Source organism: Manis javanica, chromosome 2 (assembly GCF_040802235.1).
Source record: "Manis javanica isolate MJ-LG chromosome 2, MJ_LKY, whole genome shotgun sequence".
In the NCBI taxonomy this organism is placed as follows: domain Eukaryota; kingdom Metazoa; phylum Chordata; class Mammalia; order Pholidota; family Manidae; genus Manis; species Manis javanica.
The window spans coordinates 9,688,416-9,709,879 of NC_133157.1; the positions used below are offsets into that span (position 1 = coordinate 9,688,416).

General features: G+C 38.2%; 1 protein-coding gene across 4 annotated transcripts in view; it reads left to right on the forward strand.

Moving 5' to 3' along the window:
* Window positions 1-1,344: 1,344 nt before the first annotated feature.
* The window catches only part of SCAI (suppressor of cancer cell invasion), a 131,309-nt gene continuing 111,189 nt past the window's right edge, over window positions 1,345-21,464 (forward strand). For 2 of the 4 annotated variants that reach the window (XR_005058475.2, XM_073224627.1), the window contains exons 1-2: window positions 1,345-1,542; window positions 2,240-2,284. Coding sequence is in view for 2 of the 4 variants with exons in the window: in XM_073224627.1 (XP_073080728.1) it covers window positions 1,490-1,542; window positions 2,240-2,284 (98 nt within the window). In the remaining 2 variants the exon portion in view is untranslated. Of the gene's footprint in view, window positions 1,543-2,239; window positions 2,285-2,905; window positions 3,157-21,464 lie in introns of all 4 variants that reach the window. The other 2 variants (XM_073224630.1, XM_037008171.2) reach the window with 2 other exon arrangements.

Here is a 21,464-nt window from a genome sequence, read left to right on the forward strand (position 1 = left end):
CAAATTATTCTGAGGTTCTTTCTCCTTTCTGGCTTGGTGATGGTAAGGGTGGATACTGTTCTTTGGGGTTGAGAAGGTTTGTTGTTCTTTGACTTTGGGATTACATAAAATATTAATTTGGGGAAACAGAAATTTGACATTCTTTTCCTTGTCAAAGCCATTAAAAAATCCCTCTGTAATTCATCATTTCAAAGGAGGGTCATTTTTAACATGAAAGATAAAAAAATAAAAAGCCATTAGAATAAAGGACAGCTTTTTGCACCGAGTAAGTTTAGTTCTGTGAAAAACTAGTACCATTTTTTTTACCATTTGTGAAAGTCGGTGAGAGATTTGTCCCCAATCTGTTGGTGTGTATTACTCTAGGCTGTCACATTTAAGAGAAATTTTTATGCCTCCTACCAGACCCAAAGAGATGCCATGGATCAACCAAACAAAAACTGCACAAAGAATGTAGAGAGGTTGAAGGGTATATATACCACATTAAAGGAGGAATTTTACAATGTTTTTCTCAAGGATGGCCTTTTGAAGTATAAGAGGGTAGGCAACTGAATTTTTTGTGCTTTTGTAGTGGTAGTCTTTCATGCTTTGGTGTGTCAACAATATTTAAAATTTAAATTTAGCAGAAATTTAGAAAATTTTAGAATTAACTGGCTTAGGATTTACAATCATTTGCAGTATCACAGGATGGGTAGCACACACTCAGGGATCAATTCTAGGCCTTTCAAAAGGGGACTTACTGCTTTCAGTTATATTCTGTTTGCAGTTTGACTTTTCTTTCATGGTAATTTAAAAAACCCTTGCTTCGTTGGGAGCCGATAGCTGAGCTCATTATCTTTTCTGCAGAGGACTGAGCATCTAAACCATGTTTATTTTGGTAGACTCTCACAGTCTAGCTGGATTCTCTATGAAGGGTATCTGAGCTGCGAGACATTTCAGTCTGAAAGAGTCAGGGATCGCAGACAAGTTGGTTCAAAGTGAAGCTCCGTTTGGAGAGTTTACCTCAATGTCGCACCTGTCAGAGGAGTTTGGGAAATTTCTAGTGCTTGGCTGTTGGTCCCGGCTGCGGTGCAGTGTTGGGGGGCGCCAGCAGGTGTGTGGGATGCAGGACGCAGAGCCAGAACCTGTCGGCAGGTGTCTGGCGCTGAAGGTGCAGTTTCTAGTTTCGGGCGCACGGTGGCGTTTAGGTTCCCCCCTAGCCCAGCTCGCAGTCTCTAAGGCACCTCCGCCGCCACCTGCAGTCTCAACCAAACTCTAGGTGCGCGGGATGTGACGGCCCGCACGACCAATCGGCCGCGAGGCTTGCGGCCACACTATAGCTATGGCCAATAGGAGTCGAGGAGGGGCGCGGAGGAGGCGGGCCCCGCGGCAAGCCTGGCCGAGGCGCGACGCCCTCCTCCCGCCTCTCCGCCTACTCCAGCCTCCGCCGCCTCAGCTTCCCGAGCGAGCCCTGCGGCCGCCGGAGCAGCTCCCGCGGCGGAGCCGGAGCCGGATGGTCAGAGGAGCCCGGCAGCCCCAGCAGCCGCGGAGTCGCCTGGCCCCCAGGTGGGGCGGGGGCGGCGTGGCTGTCGGGGTTAGGGATGGGGTGGGGGCTTGGGAGCGGGCCCATGGGCAGCGGCTCGGGGCCGTGTAGCGTTCGGGGCCCCGAGACTGGAAGGGCCGGGGTTGTCTGGGGAGAACTCGGGGGCTCCAAGGGTGGGGGAGCGGCTGGGCGCCGATCGCATCCTCAAGGCCGGATGAGAGGGGCGTGTGAGGGAAGGGGCGCCGAGGGATGAGGCTGGGGCGCTGGGCCGGGAGGGGCATTGCGCGCGCCCCGTGGAGGCACCGCGGAATGCGGGGGGCGCGGGGCCTGGAGGGGCGGGGCTCGGAGGCGCAGCGCACACTCGGGAGCGTGTGAGCACGGGGAGTGGGAGGTCGGAGGGGATTTCGGGGGTGACGAGGCAGACAATGAGTAGGTGGAGGTGGGTGGTTTTGGGGAGCTGGTCTCTGAAGAATAGGAGCTGAGGACGGAGTGAGGGACCAGGAGGCAGGGCAGGGTTTGAGCTCAGCAGACATTAGGGGAACAGGGACTCCCAAGATTGCTGGGTCTTGGTCAATAGGAAAAGCAGAGCTTAAGGCGTTTGGAAGGTCAGGTATGGGCTTAGCGAGGATGGTATACTGAGTTCTTGACTGGCTCTGTTGGGCCCGGAGATGTGGGCTTCTATGTTACTTTTAGTTACCATATTATTTGTTTGGTCTGTAGATTGACTGGCACAGTGGAGAAACCACCTCGAAAACGGAAAAGCAGGTAAGGCAAAATGCCTTCCTACTCTGATTCATATTTTTCCATTTGCTTGACTACACCTATGCCATACTGCATATTTATGCACTGTCAGTAGATGAAATTTCTTATTTACCTATCTTTTTTTTTTAAATGAATGTAGCTACATGCAAGATCTTTCTTTTGAGGACTTCTAACTACTACCTGTACCACTTTTTTCTCTTCTTTTTCTTTTTTGTATCTGAAATTACGTGGAAAGAAGATGTGGATAATTGAGAAATCCTAATTGTTACTTAAGCCATAATTTCAATTTCTCCACCAGCTCTCTTTAAAAGTGTTTATTGGTCATCAACTATGTGTCTGGTACTACCTGCAAGTACTTTGTAAGTGTTATGTGTTATAATCTTGAAGCACCCCAAGAAAGTATGTACCATTATTACTATTTTGCAGAAGAGGGAACTGAGACACAGAGAGGGAGGCCAAGTATTTACTCAAGTTCATACATCTATAAATGAGAGAACCAGTATTTGAATCCTGGCAGTCTGACTCCAGAGCTGAAGCTCCTAGCCATTATACTATAATGCCTCTAATAAATATACAACTGAAAATAAGTTTTATTACTGCTTTTTCTTTTATTATTGTACACAGTCTAATAAACAGTTGAACTACAGGAAAATAGAAACAAAGGACTGCAAACAAGTGGATTATTCCTTGAGTAATGAAGAAGAGCATATATCCATTCCACAAACATTTTTCACGGCCTTCCTGATGTCACTACATAGCAAGTCTGTGTGGAATAAGGAAGATGCCTTTTTCACAGATGTAGGCATTGGCTCTAGAGAAAGGAAGCTACAGTAGTGAGATGTGGCCAGGAGGATTACTGTCATAGTTAATATTTGGTAAGTTTTTAATGTCAGTAAACAGAAAACCTCAACAGTAGACAGACAGGAAATACTGATGGAAATATCAACAGCCAAAGGTCCTTTGTCACTCTTTAGGCTTGAACTGTCCAGTAGGGTAGCCATATGTGGTTGCTAAGCACTTGAAATATGACTAGCATGACTGAGGAACTGAATGTTATTAATTATAACATATTAATTTGACATACATATTAAATTCAAAAACCAATACTTGGCTGATTCACTTATTGGAAAATGTTTTAAGTATGTTTGGAACAACTTGGGTATGTGAATCTACTTTTTCATTTCTAAATCTTATGAAATCTAAATACAGATAAATTTCCAGTGAGAGTTTACTGTCTAAAATAAGATATGCTCTAAGTATAAAATATGTATTAGATTTTGGGTTAGTATAAAAAATGAGTGTAAAATTTCTCATTACTAATCTTTATACTGATTACATGGTGAAATAATATTTTAGATATTTTAGATCTATTGGATTAAATAAAAGTATTACTTAAACTATTCTTCCTTTTTTTTCCCCTAGCATAGCTACTAGAAAACTAAAAATTACATATATGGCTTGCATTATATTTCTTTTGGACTACCTTTATTTAACTCTTATTACCCGACTGCCAGGCTCTTGGAGTAGCGTAATGACTGGGTTACCTACCTCGGATCTGTACTTCATTCACTGTGCAAGTCGGTCTTGTAATCCTCCTGCTTAAATCCTTCTATGGTTCCCATTGCCTTATTGAACATAATTCAGACTTTTTAGCCTAAGTGTAAAAAGAGACTTTTTAAAAAGAGGCTTTTATTTCACTTCTGCCTATTTTTTGAGGCATAAAGTGTCTAGTATTTAATGACTTTTAACTTTCTGTAGACCCTTCACGATAAATTAATAACTCAATGTAACCCTATGTTCTGTTTGCCATTCCCAAACTTATGTTCTTTCTTTGCTTTGGGATTTTGCACATGGTTTCTCTTTCTTTCTGGAATACTTTCTCCTTGCTCCTTGGCAAGTTCCCTTCTTAAAGACTTAGTGCAAACGTCACATCCTCCCCACTCTTTCCTTCACTTCACCTTCCTCTACTTTTATCTTTTTGCTCCCTTGATAATTGATCGTACATCTAGGTGTAGTGATTTTAATTTGAGCCCTAGCCCTGTTAAATACACGTTATAAGATCATATGCAAGTTAATAAACTTCTCTGAGTCCGAGTTTCCTCATCTATATAATGAAATAATGATGGTTCAACCCTAATAGGTTGTAGACTGCTTAGTACAGTGCCTGACACACAGGAAGTGCATAGATATTTTAGGTTAAAAAACACCCTGTTGGGCACATAAATTCTCAGTCATAAATTGGTTACAGGGATTGTAGTATAGCATGGAGAATATAGCCAATGATTGTGTAACCTCTTCTTGTGTTGACAGATAGTAACCGCTCCAGTGGAGAGTGAGGATTTAATGATATGCGTAACTGTTGAACCACGGTGTTGTATACTTGAAACCAACATAAGATTGTATATCAACTATACTTAAATTTTAAAAAAGCACCCTTTTATTTCTCATCTCATTTCTAAATAAATGCAGTCTAAAGGATCAAAAATAAAGATACTAAAGCAAATAAGAAATGAGGGAAGAATAAAATTAAACCAGTGGCAAAGTTTGTATACAGACTAGAAAGTCTTCACAGTTACTTAAGGTGGGCTCCATATTTGGCTCTGAATTTCCTAGAGCAAAGTAAAGAAGAAAATAAAGGTCAACTTTCAGATTCATGGTGTCTGAAAAGTCAAGCACATGTTGTTCAAGAGAAGCGCAACTCTTTTTGACTGTTAAATCTGAGAACTTTCTCTCACTAGTTTTCATAGTGGGGACACTGTTTTGTGGAGAAAAAAGTTGAATGATAAATGTAGTAGTAAGTTTTTTAAGATTGCTTCTTACAATACTTCTCAGTCCAGGTTCAGGTAACTCTAATGAAGATTCTCTCAAGAGACAAAGGAATGTTGTTTAGGTATACAGACAGTTGGGCTTGGTTCAGGGATGAAGAGGAATGAATAAGCTGTAGGGACTCTGCTTATCTCCAGCAGCTAGAAAAGTTGATTAAATTACCGGATCAATGTGTTCTTACGTGATTCTCTGTGAATATGTTTTGGTAAATATCAGTCAGCCAAGAGTTTAAGTTTATATTCTCAGGGAAGAATCATGAGGGCACATGTTCTTCATGTCTGATTCAGGTCAGATCCTGATCAAGTTAGGATTTTAACCTGAATGTATGGCCACAGTACATCTCTAAAGAGGTCCTGCAGGCAAGCCCAAGACAGAAAACAGTTCTGGGATTGTTCTAAAAATAGAAGTCAAAACGGCCAATGAAGAACATATAGATGGATTATAGAGAAAGGATGTAATGCTTGTAGATGGAATTTGTTTTATAGCTGTTATTATTAGTTGCATATTGTGGTCATATAGATTGCCAATATCAAATGAAACACTTCCAGATGGATTAATTGCTGAATGTAGCCTTAAGTGGCCCTTAGACAAGCCTGCTGTGTAGAGTTGTTGATTGTTATACTATATGTCCTGTTACAGTTTGGAAAACAGTCGCCAAAAGTATGGTTTTTATTTTAGAATAGTTGCTGTTATCATTCTTTCTGATATGTATCAGTTAGTGGCTGATCTTTTGAGATCTTTTGAGATCATTTGTAGTAAAGACCAAACTATAAGACAGTTGAAGAAAAACAAAGATAATCTGAGATAAGCAAGCACTTCATACACTACTATTATTATTTTTGTCTTTTTTCCCCACTAATACTTCTGTTTCTTTGTCTTCATTCATCTTTGTATCCTTAATACTGAGGGGTGCTCAATAAAACTACATTGAATCAATAAATGAATTGGTGACAAGAAGGAGTAAGTATAGGATGGGGCTTTGTGGTCCAAAATAATGTGATAATATTAAATGCCCCTGATAAACTACTAGAGTTTTAAGATTAGGAAATTTGATCTTTTGTGGTTTTGGAAAATTCTGAGGACTATAGTATGTCTGTTAATAATGTTTTGGTTATGAGTTAAAGAATCCTTTCAGGTCCTTTTAGGAACAAGATAGGATTCATATTGATTAAAGCTTTACTGTATGATTTGGGAGCTTTTTTTTTTTTTGATGTGTTTAAAGCAAAGGGATCTAGGCATTTTGGTGGTAAATGTAATTTGTTTCACTTATATTTGAATTTTGCATTTAAATGCTTTCTAGTTCTGGGTACTAGGGATATAGAGATGAGTGAGATATGGCCCCTGCTAAGGTAAAGCTTATGTATTAGTGGAGAAGACAAACACACAAAATAAGTCAGTGTAATGACTTTGTATATATACAAAGGGTTTATAGTAATTCTGCAGTAGTGAGGGCAGTTTCCACAGTTATTTCATATAGGCCCTGAAGGTTTAGAAGGCAGTAGTGTAACTGTTAAAATAACAGAAGTAGAGCCTGGATTCGACTGACTAATGACAAGATTTTAGGTGAGGTGAATTCAGGACTTGAACCAAGGCTGTGTCAGGTGTGGAAAGACAGTGTTTGTTTTGGGGCTTGGGCTGTGGTGTCAGTTTTTCAAGATCAAGCTGTGGTTCTCAATTAGGGGGTATTTGGCAATACCCAGACAGAGACATTTTTGGTTGTTAGAACTGGGGCATCTAGTGAATAGAGACCAGGAATGCTGCTGAGTACCCTGAAATACACAGAACAACTTCCCACTTCTAAGAATTATCCACCTCAAATTGTCAATGATGCTGAGGCTGACTGGACTAGAGTTTGAATCCTACCTACTTGAAATACTAACTTTTGAGTTCTTAGGCAAATAATGTATGTAATCTCTGAACCTGTTTGCTCTTTTGCAAAACGCAGGTAATGACAGTACCTACCTTACAGGATTTACTGTCCTCTAATAACATAAACGGTGTGAGTGCAGAGATTTGTGTGTGTTTCCTTTACTATTTTATTCTTAGCACCTAGAACAGTGCCTCACATATAATAGGGACTCAGTAACTCTTCTTTGGATAATTCAAAGATTGACTTATTGAAAGGATTCAATGAAATAATGAATGTATAGTACATAAGACAGTTACCTGACATGCATTATGGATGCCATAAATGATAGCTATTACTGTGACTAATTTAAATCTTCCTAGTCTTTTTAAAAAAAACATTATTGAGGTATTATTTACATATACTAAAGCTCACCAATTTTGAGTATATAATTTGATGAGTTTTGACAAATATATTCAGTTGTGTAACCACCTACTGTAATTATGGTATAGAATATCACTATTGCTGTCCTCTCCTCATGCCCTCCCCCCAAACCACCAACCCCTGCCCCCCTGCGGCACCCGCCCCGCCAAAGTACACATTTATTCATGTTCCTTTGCAGTCATAGTTCTGGCCACCACTGATCTTTTTTTCCCTATCACTACAGTTTTGCCTTTTCTAGAATTTCATGTAAGTGAATCATTCAGTATAAAGCTTTTTTGTGTCTAGCTTCCACTTAGCCTGATGCTTTTGAGATTCATCCATATTATTGTTTATAACTGTATTAATTTCTTCGGATTATTGTGGAGCATTTCATTGTCTGATTTTACCACAATTTGTTTATCCATTCATCAGATGATGGACATTTGGCTTGTTTCTAGTTTTTGGCTAGTGTGTATACAACTGTTAATGAACATTTGAATTAAGTCTTTGTGCAGACATATGTTTTCATTTCTCTTGAGTAAATGCCTAGGAGTGGACTTGTTGGGTCTTATGGTAAGTGTATGTTTAGCTTTTTAGGAAATTGCCACTGTTGTCCAAGGTGGCTGTACCATTTTGCATTCTCACTAGTAATGTATGGGATTCCGTTTGCTCCATATCCTTGCCAATCCTTGGTATTGCCATTCTTTTTCTTTTAAATAACTTTATTGAGGCATAATTGGCAATACAATAAGTTGCACATATTTAAAGTGTACAATTTAGTACATTTTGACATATATATATACACTCTTGAAACCATCACCATTGTTTGCTATTTTGGGAGTTGTATAGCCCTATATATCACTATGTTTTTAATACGCCTTTCTTTCATGGCTAATGAAGTTGAGTATGTTTTTGTGTATTTGCCATTTATATAACTTCTTTTGTGAATTTTCTGTTCAAATCTTTGGCCCATTTTTCTTTTTATCAGTTTGTTTCGTGTAGTTAGAAGAATTCTTTATGTATTCTAGAAACAAATTCTTTATTAGGTGTATGTTTTGCAGATATTCTTGCCTAGTCTTCCTTTTCTTTACAATATCTTGAGGCGTTTTTAGCTTGAATAATAGGTTGGATGGGAGTGCTGTTAACTGAAACAGCAGATACAGGAACAAGTTTGGAAGGGTAAGAATATGAGTTTATTTTGGCTATATGGAGTATTAAGTTCTTCAGTGTACCATCTCATAATTTCATAGCCAGTAAGGTGAAAACATGGGTCTGGACTGAGAAGAGAGATTAGGCTTGAGATACATTTTTAAAAGTCCTCAGCAAACACTTAGTAATGGAATCATGAAAATAAATGAAATAACTAGGGAGATCATCTTGAGTGTTACGCGTAGAAGGGGTAGCATGTTACATGTACGTAGTATTCAAACAAGTAGTATTTGTCTCTGGGAGATAGATCTCTGTACTCTTTGATGAAAACTGAGATTCTGGAGGTAGTTATCTGGACAACTAGATGAACATTTTTGAGTTTACACTGAACTCAGGAATATCCTCTATGTAACAGCTTCTTTGTGACAGTGTTTGCCTCAGCAGCATTCCTACAGAAATGCAGTGGTTTGGGTAGAGCCGTTCTTATAGCCGGTGTCAGTGAAAACCTGGGACGTAATGCCAAAATTCAGTTCTGTGAAAGCAGATTCTACAGGGGCCCAAGATAATATGGTCGAAGTATTCAGCAATTTCATGGTATTCAAGATCAATTTCATTCAAGAATAAAACCTAGATAAGCTCAAGCTGTGATTTTCAACGATTTCAAAAAGAGCCCAAAGTTTCCTTGGGACTATTCAAGGGTTCCCAGAGAGTGGGATGCCAGGAGTTGCTAGAAGAAGGCTAAGCAGGCTGGCTTTTAAGGTTCCACTTCTAATTTTATGTATGTATATATATTTTTAATATGGGAAATTTCAAATACAAATTTAGAATACTGCAATGAACCTGAGTTGTTCATCCCCAGCTTCAACAGTTATCTCAATCCTATTTGATGATGTATTCCCCCACTCCACCTGAAGTATATTCCATACATATCATTAATTTGTAAATGTTTTAATACTGTTGAAAGATAAGAGGTCTTTTAAAACACATAACCATGATGCAGTTAACAATAACTTAAAAATTAACAGTATTCCCTTAATATCAAATATCTCATCAGTGTTCAGATTTCCAGTTGCTGATTATTTTAAGAATATGTGTTCAAATCAGGATCTAGATAAGGTTCATAAGTTGCAATTTGTTGATTAGATCTTAAATGTTTGATATTCCATAGGTTTCCCACTCTGTCTTTTTTCTCCTTGCTGTTTGTTGAAGAAAGCACATTCATTATTAGTTTCCCACAATCTGAATTTTTAGTTTTCTAAAAAACTGAGGTATAACTCTATGCAATAAAATTCACCTATATTGTTCTGTGGATTTTGACAAATGCATACAGCTGTGTAACCATCACTGTAGTCATAATAGAGAACAGTTCTGTTACTCCCCAAAATCCCCTTCTGTTCCCACTGACCAATTGGCAGCCACCGACTGGTTTTTCCACAGCCTGAATGTTGCTGACTCTTTCTCCATGGTACCACTTACCATGTTTCTGTATTCACTGTGTGTCTTTATCAATTGGTAGTTAGAACTAGTTCTAGAAACTTGATGAGATTCAGATTTAATTTTTTAATTTTTCAGAAAAAATACTTCATAGGAATGGTGTGTACTTCATCAAGACCTCTCTTTTTTTGATGTTAGGAACCCATAGTAATCAGTGTCTCTATTTATAATTTCATTTGCAGTTACAGATGATAAAACGGTCTTAACTCTCATTCCTTTATCCCTTGTTGACTTAAAATTTTTTTAATTTCATTTTTGAAATTAATATACAATGATACTGCACATTCAGTTTTTGGAATGTTCACTTCCATGACATTTGAACACATGCATGTAGATTTGTATAGCCACCCCTGCAATAAGATTACAGAACATTTCCATCACCCTAAAAAACTCATTTGTGCTGTTCTGTAGCAGTCACATCCTCAGTGCATCCCTCTGCCCCCTGAAACTGATCTGTTCTCCTTCCCTTCACTATTTGATTTTCCTAAGGAATAGTTTGTAAAAGGAAAAGCAAGATAGATGCCCCAGACCCCTTTTTAAGCCAGATTTCAATGAGTTGGTTTCCTAACATGCTCCAAAGGTATCTGGCTACCTTTCTTTTTCATTAATCATATTATCAACCCATGGATTTAAATGTATTTGGTGAATTTCAGTCTGTTAGGATTATTTTTCTTATTGATGTTCATATTGACCTAACTTTGCCCAGTGGAAGCCTCTTTAAATTGGCACTTGGGTCCTTCTGACATGACTCCAGTAGACTGATAGCTTCCTTGCTTCCTGGTTGGGAAAGGTATTCCAGGCCCATCTTGTCTGTTTTCTGCTCAGATCTAGAATTGGCCATTCTCCAAGGAGACCTATTTCTTCTAGCACCACTCTGCTTCTAACTAGCTGTTTTATATCCTGAGATTCTGTTGAAAGATAGGATGATATGATAAAAGTCATTTTGAAAGTAGCAAGTCTAGAATAATGTGTTATAGACTGTGTTCTTCAATAATCCTCCATTTGTGTGATTTTTAAAATTTAGGTTTTTGATAAAAGTTGAGTAGCACATAGTTGGGAGTTATATTTTAGGTTAAGATCTTGAAATATAGGTAATCTGTAGTGCTGATTATGGCTGAATCAGTTGAGAGATAAAATGACCAGGTGGTAGAATGAACTTTTTCTTCTTGATGGAAATTGTGGATCCCAAACCTAAATAGATGACTTCCCTACAAGGCCAGGATTTTTCTGGGTGGATGGGAACCCAGGCAGATACACAGGATATATAACATTGCTTAATATTCTATACATTAGGAGAGTATAGCCTGGAAAAATTTGGAGGTAATATATTACTGATGGAAAAGTCTTAATGTTTTGATGGAGCAATTTGTTTGGGACATTTTTTGTAAACCACCAAGATTAATGAGTTAAAAAAGATATCCATAAGTTAAATAAATCAAGTGACTGCACAGTAAGTATGAATCTTATTTCACAAATCAGGCAACCAAGAAATGTTAAAATACTTTAATTCCTTCAAATGAAATTAGATCCAACCTTCAAGGGACAGTCCCTCACTCCCAATTCTGCCAAACTGATGAAAAAGTCAATGTCAGTGATTAAGAATGGGCATCTACTCCTCCTCAGGATGGGAAGAACCTGAGAGACTTACAAAGAACCAGTAGAAGGGTGGCAGGTTCATTTTCAGTCCGTTATGGCTGTGACTGATAACCACATTGATGAACCTCCTTGATGTTCAGTGACTCTAATAGTATGGCCAACTTCATTGGGAATATGAAGGAATATTCCCAATAGGAAATACAGCACATGAAGTTTTGCCAGGCATGGGCACACCCATTTCCCTAGCACTTGTCATTTATCCAGGGCACTGCTAGGAAGTGGGATTGCAAGCCTCCTCTTTTTGAGGGTCCCAAAGAACTCCCTCCCCTTTCCAGATAAATCACACCCTTTTTGTTTCTACCTTTCTTCCTTCAAAGACACTATTTTTCTTGTTCTTCCCTCAGCATTATCTCCTCAGGGAGTTAACATTTTCAGAAAACAAACACAAACCTCCCCTGAGGTAAGGACTGTCTTCTTGGAGGTTGGGGAATACAGTGAGAATAAAACATCCAATGATGTCTTAATAACTTACCCAGCTACATTTTTTCCTTTCAGTAATTTTTTTAGTCCCTGGGGTGGCTTTAAAGATCTGTCTACAAATTCTTTGATTCTCTTTCTCTCTTTTTTTTTTTAAGATGAAGCTAATTCACCTCATGAATGTGTTCTGGTCTAAATGAATGGAATAGTGCAGAAGTGATGAGATGTCACTTCTCAGATCAGGTTATATGGAGACTCCAGCTTCTGTCTTGGGTGGATTCTTTCACTCTCTCTTTCTTGAATCACTTGCTCTGAGGGAGGCTGGTTGCCATGATGTAAGGCAGCCCTGGAGAGAGGGGAACCAGCTGCCATGCTGTGAAGACACTCAGGCAGCCTATGGGGAGGGCCACATGGTAAGAAGCCAGCAACTGCATGAGAGTGAGCTTGGAAGGGGAACCTATGTTAGTTGAGCCTTGAGATGACTACAGCCCTGGCCAACAGCTTGATTTATTAGCCTAGCTTAACAAGGGCTGAGTTATGTGAGCCTGTGATTTTTTTTTTTGGTAGGGAAAGCCTCTTTTCTTGCAGCACTAGTTCCATTGTACCCAAAGGGCTCAGTCTCTCTTTTTCAACCCTTTCTTGAATGCGAAGAGTGGGCAAATCAGGATGAAGTACACTCTGATGGTTAATTTTACATGTCGGCTTACTTGGGCCTCAGAGTATTTGGTCAAACATTCTGGTGTGTGCAAGGGTGTTTCCAGATGAGAGTAACAACTGAGTTGGTAGACTGAGTAAAACAGATTGCTGTCCCCAGTGTGGGCTGACCCCACATCTTATCTGTTGATGATCTGAAATGAAAAAAAAGCTGAGTTAGAGAGAATGCCTCCTGCCTGATAGCTTAAGTTGGGATATTGGTCTTTCCTGCCTTTGGACTCGAGCTGAAATTTTGCTCTTCTTGGGTCTCAAGCCTGCTGGCTCTCAGACTGGAATTTACGCCGCCAGCTCTCTTGGTTCTCAAGCCTTCACGCTCCAACTGGAACCACACCATCATCTCTTCTGGGTCTCCAGCTTGTTGACTGCAGATCTGGGGACTTCCTAGCCCCTGTAACTGTATAAGTCAGTTCCTTATTGTCTGTCTGCACACATGTGCGCGCGCGCGCGCGCACACACACACACACACACGTTGTGTTGGTTCTTTTTCTCAGGAGAACCCTGACTAATAAATACATCAGCCTAGCCTTGGGTGTCATTCATCTTTTCTCCAACATTCCCTTTGTATTCTGCTCCCAAAGGTCACACCCATTATGACAGATTTCGGGTTCAGAGGAATCCTGTCGACTACTGCCAGATGTATGTCTGGGGAGAGGAAATCCCGGGGCAAAATACCTCTAAAACCGAAATCAGTCACAGGAATAAATAGTTTTAAGTCCTTTATTGCTTACAAACTGCAGTCCAGGCCCTTCTCTCTTTCCTGCTCCAGCAGAAGCAAAACAGGCTCTCCCCTCACCTCTCAGGTACAGATAAGCCCTCCTTGCCTAGGTAATTACCCATTGATATGGGGATGAACTTCTCTCCACCCCTGAGGAATGATGCAAATGCATTAAAGCCATACTTCTCTCCACCCCTGAGGAATAATGCAAATGCATTAAAGCCATACTTCTTTCCACCCCTGAACGCCTGTTGATATGCAGATGTACTAAAGCCAGGCGAGATACTCTGGAAATGTTACAGTTTTACCCACAGCATGTTAATAACAAGCAGTGACTGGAATGATTCAGGCCAGGTGTGTCCCCTGTTTTTAACTCAGTGTCTTCATCCATGAAACAGAATCTCCTTCATAGGGTTGTTGTGAACATTCTATGAAATATTCATATAAAGTGTTTAGATGGTGGTGTCATAAGATGTTGACTGTTGATTGCTACTGCTAATCACTACTACTGTTTTTAGACTAGAGAGGGGAAGGTTGTAATCTGAAATGATGGAGGAAATGCTCCTGAGAAGTTAGGGACAAAGGGGTGTTGGGAAGTCTGAAGGGATTAAGGAATTAAGAAACATGTTTTAGATTTTTCAAGGTTTAAAGGTTCACTTAAGAGGTGAAGGCCAGAATGACCTCTTTGGAAAAAAGGGTTAGTGAGAAGGTTAATAGAGAAATTTCAAAACCAGAGTTGGGGTGAGCTGGTGCTGGGTTTTAGACTTCTTGAAAATGACCAGCATTTACTAATAGATTGAGCTGTCATGTCTCAAATATATTACCTGTCATCACGGGTATGTTTTTTAACAAGCTCTTTCAATTTATTGATCAGTACTTTACATGCAATAAAATACATAGGTCTTAAATGTTTAGTTCATTGTGTTTTTAGCAATTTTTAATCGTTTAGTGTTCAGGGTTATTAGAGTCGAGTAAATGAACTAATTGGAAGAAGGGGAGCAAGGGAGGATAACTTAATTCCCAGGGCTGGTGCTTATTAACAGATAAGGTTTGTATTTGTTGCTTCATTAGAAGACAGATTATATTATTCCCATCTACAAATAGAGAAACTGAGACTCAGGGAAGTTAAGTGCTTTATCCCAAGTAACTGCTAGGAAGTGGCACAGTCAAGACAGAACACAATTTTTGTCTGGCTGCACAAAATTTTGTGATTACAGACTAAAATAGTGACATGGGAAATTTTTTTCCAACTTCGGAGGGGATAATTTCTGATGAAATTTTTTTAAGGTCCCATAAATGAAATAAAAACAGTTCTTGATGTGGATATCCTCTGGTTTCAAATGTTTCAAACTTCCTCAAGCTTCTAAAACCATTATATTCTATTTTCACCAATTTCTGTCATTGAGATAGTGTAGTTTTATCAGATGCTCCTCTCCATGCTTCGGTATTAGGTAAAAGTAGTTGTTCTGGGTTACCTAGTGCCTTTTTAAGTATCAAAGAAAGTAAAGACCAGTAACAATGAAAAGAATTCTGTTCCTAGACAGTGCATGCATGCTATTGCAGGTCTCTTAGATAAAGATTAGAGGCAGAAATATAAGTGATGTTACTTAATTTTGCTGGAGAACTAACAAACTTCACATTTGAGACTAGATGATTTGAAATGTTATTGAGTAAAAAACCTCTTCAGGTGCAGGAATGTAGTCTTTGATTCAATCAGATTGGTATTCCTGAAGGTCTCAGATTTTTCTTTCTTTCATATTGTAGGTGAAGAGATAAACACAATATAATTAAAGGGCAAATGAGAGTTCAGCCATTCATTTTCATAGATCTCTTTAAATTTTTACTTTATGGAAAATGCAAGCTCAGAAAATGGGATAATTTAGACAGTTCATGAGCAATCGTTTGTTCAATAGATACTCTAAAACATTTAGATACGCTAAGCATTTTTTTATTCTGAAGACTATTAATGGATAATCTGCTTGTTATTTTCAAGATACTGAAAGCAGAAATGATTTTCTTTTAATATACTGTTAATGGTTTCACCACTTAGATTTTTCTTAGTTTCTTATAAACTAGTAAAAATCGAAGAGTTTTATTTGTAGTAAAAATTTCAAACACCTCAAGTTTAGTATTTCATATTAAAAGCTGCCTGATATTCCTGATATCCCATTCTCTGCTTTTAATTTTTAAAGTAAATATAATAATAAAATAAGTGTGATATAAATATAAAAAGAATAATTAAAAAGTAATAAATATAATATAAAATAACATATATTTAAATTCATGCACTTTGGGTTTCGCTTTCTGTCTTCTTCCTGTGCTAGAATATAAGCTCTGTGAGGGCAGGGATGTTTCTTTGGTTGAAAAGCACAAAAAATATCTGGAACACAGTAGGTGTTCAATAAATATTTTGTTGACTAGTTTAATTATTTAAAGATGAAATCTAACATGTAAACCAAAAAGCAGATATGACATACGCATACTTTAAAGAACAATAATAAAATGAACATCTTTGTTCCTACTGGCCAAGTGTAGAATTAATATAGTACATTATCAGTACCTTGGAAGTTCCTCATTTGCCTCTCCTACGGCATTCACTTCCTTCCTTTCCTTATCCAAGGAAAGCACTACTTTGAAATTGTTTTCATTCTCTTGAATTTTTTTCATGGTTTTACATTATATATGAATGTAACTGTAAATACATTGTTCATTTTTAGATTTGTTGTATGCATGAAATTGTACTGCATGTATTCTTTTCAGTTTGCTTCATTCATTGAACATTAGAAGTTTGAGATTCATTTATGTTGAGGCACAGGAATGTGTCCCATTTTTTTCACTGTTAAATAGCATTTAGTTATATGACTATGTCATGATGTATCTATTCTCCTGAGTAATTGAATTATTTCTAAGTTAGAAACAATGTAGCCACTAACATTTTTAAAGAGTATCTCCTGCTGTATATGTGGGAGAGTTTCTTTAAAGTGTACATCTGAAGACTTTCTGGATAATACACAATGGGCACCATCAACTGAATACTGACATTCATTTTCTGAAGTAGTTGTACCAATTTACACTACCATCAGCCACTTCTGTTAGAGTTCTAATTTCTCTACTCCTTGACAGCACTTGGTATTCTTAAGTTTTAACCACTGTGGTAAGTACATAATAATACTACTATGCATTTTATTCTGGGTTTATTTTATTTTATTTTTCCTTTTTTTTTATTAAGGTACTGTAGATATACACTCTTATGAAGGTTTTACGTGAAAAACAATGTGGTTACTGCATTCACCCATATTATTGATGCCCGCTCATACTCCATTGCAGTCACTGTCCATCAGTGTAGTAAGATGCCACAGAGTCACTATATGCCTTCTCTGTGCTGCACTGTCTTCCCCATGACCCCCCCACACCATGTGTACTAAACATAATACCCCTCAATCCCCTTCTCCCTCCTCCCCACCTGCCCTTCCACAGCCCTCCCCTTTGGTAACCACTTGTCCCTTCTTGGAGTCTGTGATTTTGCTGCTGTTTTGTTCCTTCAGTTTTGCTTTGTTGTTATACTCCACAAATAAGGGAAATCATTAGGTACTTGTCTTTCTCCACCTGGTTTATTTCACTGAACATAGTACCCTCCAGCTCCATCCATGTTGTTGCAAATGGTCGGATTTATTTCTTTCTTATGGCTGAATAGTATTCTATTGTATGTACGTACCACCTCTTCTTTATCCATTCATCTACTGATGGACACTTAGGTTGCTTCCATATCTTGGCTATTGTAAGTAGTGCTGTGATAAACATAGGGGTGCATATGTCTTTTTGTATCTGAGAACTTGTATTCTTTGGGTAAATTCCTCAGAGTGGAATTCCTGGGTGAAATGGTATTTCTATTTTTAGTTTTTTGAGGAACCTCCATATTGCTTTCCACAATGGTTGATCTAGCTTATGTTCTCACCAACAGTGTAGGAGGGTTCCCCTTTCTCTGCATCCTCACCAGCATTTGTTGTTCTTAGTCTTTTTGATGTTGGCCATCCTAACTGGTGTGAGGTGATATCTCATTGTTGTTTTTATTTGCATTTCCCTGATAATTAGTGATCTGGAGCATCTGGTCATGTGTCTCTTGGCCATCCAAATTTCTTCTTTGGAGAATTGTCTCTGCATATCCTCCACCCATTTTTTAATTAGGTTATTTGCTTTTTGGTTGTTGAGGCGTGTGAGTTCTTTATATATTTTGGGTGTTAACCTCTTGTTGGATATGTCATTTACAAATATATTCTCCCATACTGTAGTATGCCTTTTTGTTCTGTTGATGGTGTCATTTGCTGTACAGAAGCTTTTTAGTTTGATGTAGTCCCATGTGTTCATTTTTGCTTTTGTTTCCCTTGTTTGAGGATATGCATTGAGGAAGAAGTTGCTCATGTTTATATTTAGATTTTTGCCTATGTTGTCTTCTAAGAGTTTTATGGTTTCATGACTTACATTCTAGTCTTTGATCCATTTTGAGTTTACTTTTTGTGTGTGGGGTTAAACAATAATCCAGTTTCATTCTCTTGCATGTAGTTGTCCAGTTTTGCCAACACCAGTTGTTGAAGAGGCTGTCATTGCCCCATTGTATGTCCATAGGTCCTTTATCATATATTAATTGACTATATAAGTTTGGGTTTATATCTGGGCTCTCTAGTCTGTTCCATTGGTCTATGGGTCTTCTTATGCCAGTACCAAATTGTCTTGATTACTGTGGCTTTGTAGTAGAGCTTGAAGTCAGGGAGTGTAATCCCTCCAGCTTTATTCTTCCTTCTCAGGATTGCGTAGGTTGTTTGGGGTCTTTTGTGGTTCCATATGAATTTTAGAACTATTTGCTCTAGCTCATTGAAGAATGCTGTTGGTATTTTGATAGGAATTGCATTGAATCTGTAGATTGCTTTAAGCAGGATGGCCATTTTGACAATATTAATTCTTCCTATCCATGAGCATGGGATGTTTTTCCATTTATTGGTATCTTCTTTAATTTCTCTCATGAGGGTATTGTAGTTTTCACAGTACAGGTCTTTCACTTCCTTAGTTAGGTTTATTCCTAGGTATTTTATTCTTTTTGATGCAGTTGTGAGTCGAGTTGTTTTCCTGATTTCTCTTTCTGCTAGTTCATCTTTAGTGTATAGGAATGCCACATATTTCTGTGTATTAATTTTGTATCCTGCAACTTTGCTGAATTCTAATATTAGATCTAGTAGTTTGGAGTGGATTCTTTAGGGTTTTTATGTACAGTATCATGTCATCTGCAAACAGTGACAGTTTAACTTCTTCTTTACCAATCTGGATGCCATTATTTCTTTGTGTTGTCTAATTGCCTCGGGAAAGACCTCCAGAACTATGTTGAATAAAAGTGGAGAGAGTGGGCATCCTTGTCTTGTTCCCAATCTTAAAGGAAAGGCTTTCAGCTTCTTGCTGTTAAGTATGATGTTGGCTGTGTGTTTGTCATACATGGCCTTTATCATGTTGAGGTACTTGCCCTCTATATCCATTTTGTTGAGAGTTTTTATCATGAAGGGATGTTGAATTTTGTTGAATGCTTTTTCAGCATCTCTGGAGATGATCATGTGTTTTTTGTCCTTCTTTTTGTTGATGGTACCATCCTTGCATCCCTGGAATAAATCCTACTTGATCATGGTGGATGGTCTGTTTGGTATGTTTTTGAATTCATTTTGCTAATATTTTGTTGAAGATTTTTGCGTCTATGTTCATCAGGGATATTGATATGTAATATTGTTCTTTTGTGGTGTCTTTGCCTGGTTTTGGTATTAGAGTGGTGCTGGCCTCATAAAATGAGTTTGGAAGTATTCCCTCTTCTACTTTTTGGAAAACTTTAAGGAGGATGGATATTAGACCTTCACTAAATGTTTGATAAAATTCAGCAGTGAAGCCATCTGTATGCATTTTTTTCTAAAAGAATACATTTTTTATTTCATTCTTAAATAACTGCAATTGTGTTGGCACTTCACAGCTTCTAAATCTTGGAATCATATTGGATGCCATCACCCCAATAACTCTACTACACGATTTTCACATGGTATTTGCTTTTTATGACAGCAACCTCTAAAAAAAACCCAGCTTCACAAATATAAGACATTATTTTAAGGAATGTAAAATGTTTTAATGTTAAAACTGAACTACCTAGAGCTTGTAGTTTGTGTAGTATCCTACAGATGTCACTGTGTGTTTCCCTTGAACGTTTAAAATATCTGCCGCATCCTTGTGAATTTGCTGTGGTGCGTTGTGGTGCCTGAGCGCAAAGTTTGGAAATCACAACCTTGGGATATTAATCATGGTTACCTCCAGGGAGTTGAATTTTATTAATTTTTTTAATACTTTCTGGATTTGCCATATTTCTTTTATAGTGAGTATATACACTTAAGAGATCAGAGGAAAAAAGGTGTATGTTCTATTTTAAAAAGAAACTATTAAAGTCTACAGTTTATTATGCTTTCTTTAGTTTTTACCTAATGTCCTATTTCTGTTCCACACAGATACCATGTTACATCAGTTTTCCTGAGAAGTCTCTTAACAGTGACAGTTTCTCAGACCATTCTTATTTTTGATGACCTTGATGGTGTTGTGGATTATTCGTCAAGTATTTTTTAATGAGTCTTTCATTTGGGAAGACCACAGAGGTAAAATGCTATTCTCTTGGAATCAAGGCTAGTGCTGTCCACTTGAGTTATCATGATTGATGTTAACCTTGATCACCTAGCTGAGGCAATGTTTGTCAGATTTCTTCACTATAAAGTTACTTCTTTATTTCCTTTTTTCGTGCTGTCTGCTTTGATAGGAAGTCACTATGTTATGCTCCACTTCCTTGTGTGGAGTACAGAATACATCAATTATTTTAAACTCTTATTCATAGGAGATTCATCTATTCCCCCCCAATTTATTTATTTGTCTGTTTATTCAATCATTTATTTATGTAATTGGATTTATAAATACTTGGGAGGGGCAGGGGATTATAATCCAAAAATACTTTGATTTTTGTTGCTGAAACTGTTCCAGCTTGGCTTTTGGGAGCTCTTCAATTGGCTGCTCTGTCCCTTTGACATACTCCTACCATTATAGGTTAAAAAAAATTTTTTTTGGACCACTTGCTTACTTTCTGGCACTACACGATGCTGCAGGCTCATCTTGTCTATTTCTTGCCTCAGTCATGAATCAGACATTTCTCCAAGGAGCCCTGTTTCCTTTTATTGGTGAATGGTATTAAGAATCAAGATTGGGCACTGGGTGTACTTGCTGCTAATGGAGTATTGTGTGGTATTTATATTCCTCTGATGATTTATGAAGTCAGAGGCCTTCATATATATTTAGTTATTATTTATATATCCTGTTTGTCATGTAACAAGTCTGTTCAAGACTTTTGTCCAACAGTAGAGTTCAGTAGTTGTGACAGAGACTGTATGGCTTATAAAGCAAAAATGTTTACTGTCTGGCCCTTTACAGAGAAAGATTGCTTACCCCTATAGTTATGATAACTGTTCTAATATCAGTTCTGTGTTGGTTTTGATTGGCTGATTTTTCTCATCATTGCTGGTCATCTTTTGTTTCTTTGGAAGCCTGGTAATCTTTGAGTGGGTGGCAGACATTGTAGAGGGACTGGCGTTTGTTTTGTTTGATTCTTTTGTTTTCTTTCGTACAAATTTCTGGATTTTTACTGGGATGCAGTTAAATTATTTGTAAATATTTTGATTCTTTTGGGTGTTGAATGACATTGGCTTTAAGCTTTGTTGCATGGGGACCAGAGCAGCATTTACAGCTGTCATCACTAAGGCTTCTCAGTCTCTCCTGCTGGGGCAAGAACCTGCAGAATACCCTACCTGGGAGCCTCCAAGTCTGGCTGGTAGGAACAGGCACTGTTGTTGGCCCTGTGTAGGTTCCAGGAACTGTCCCACTAATCC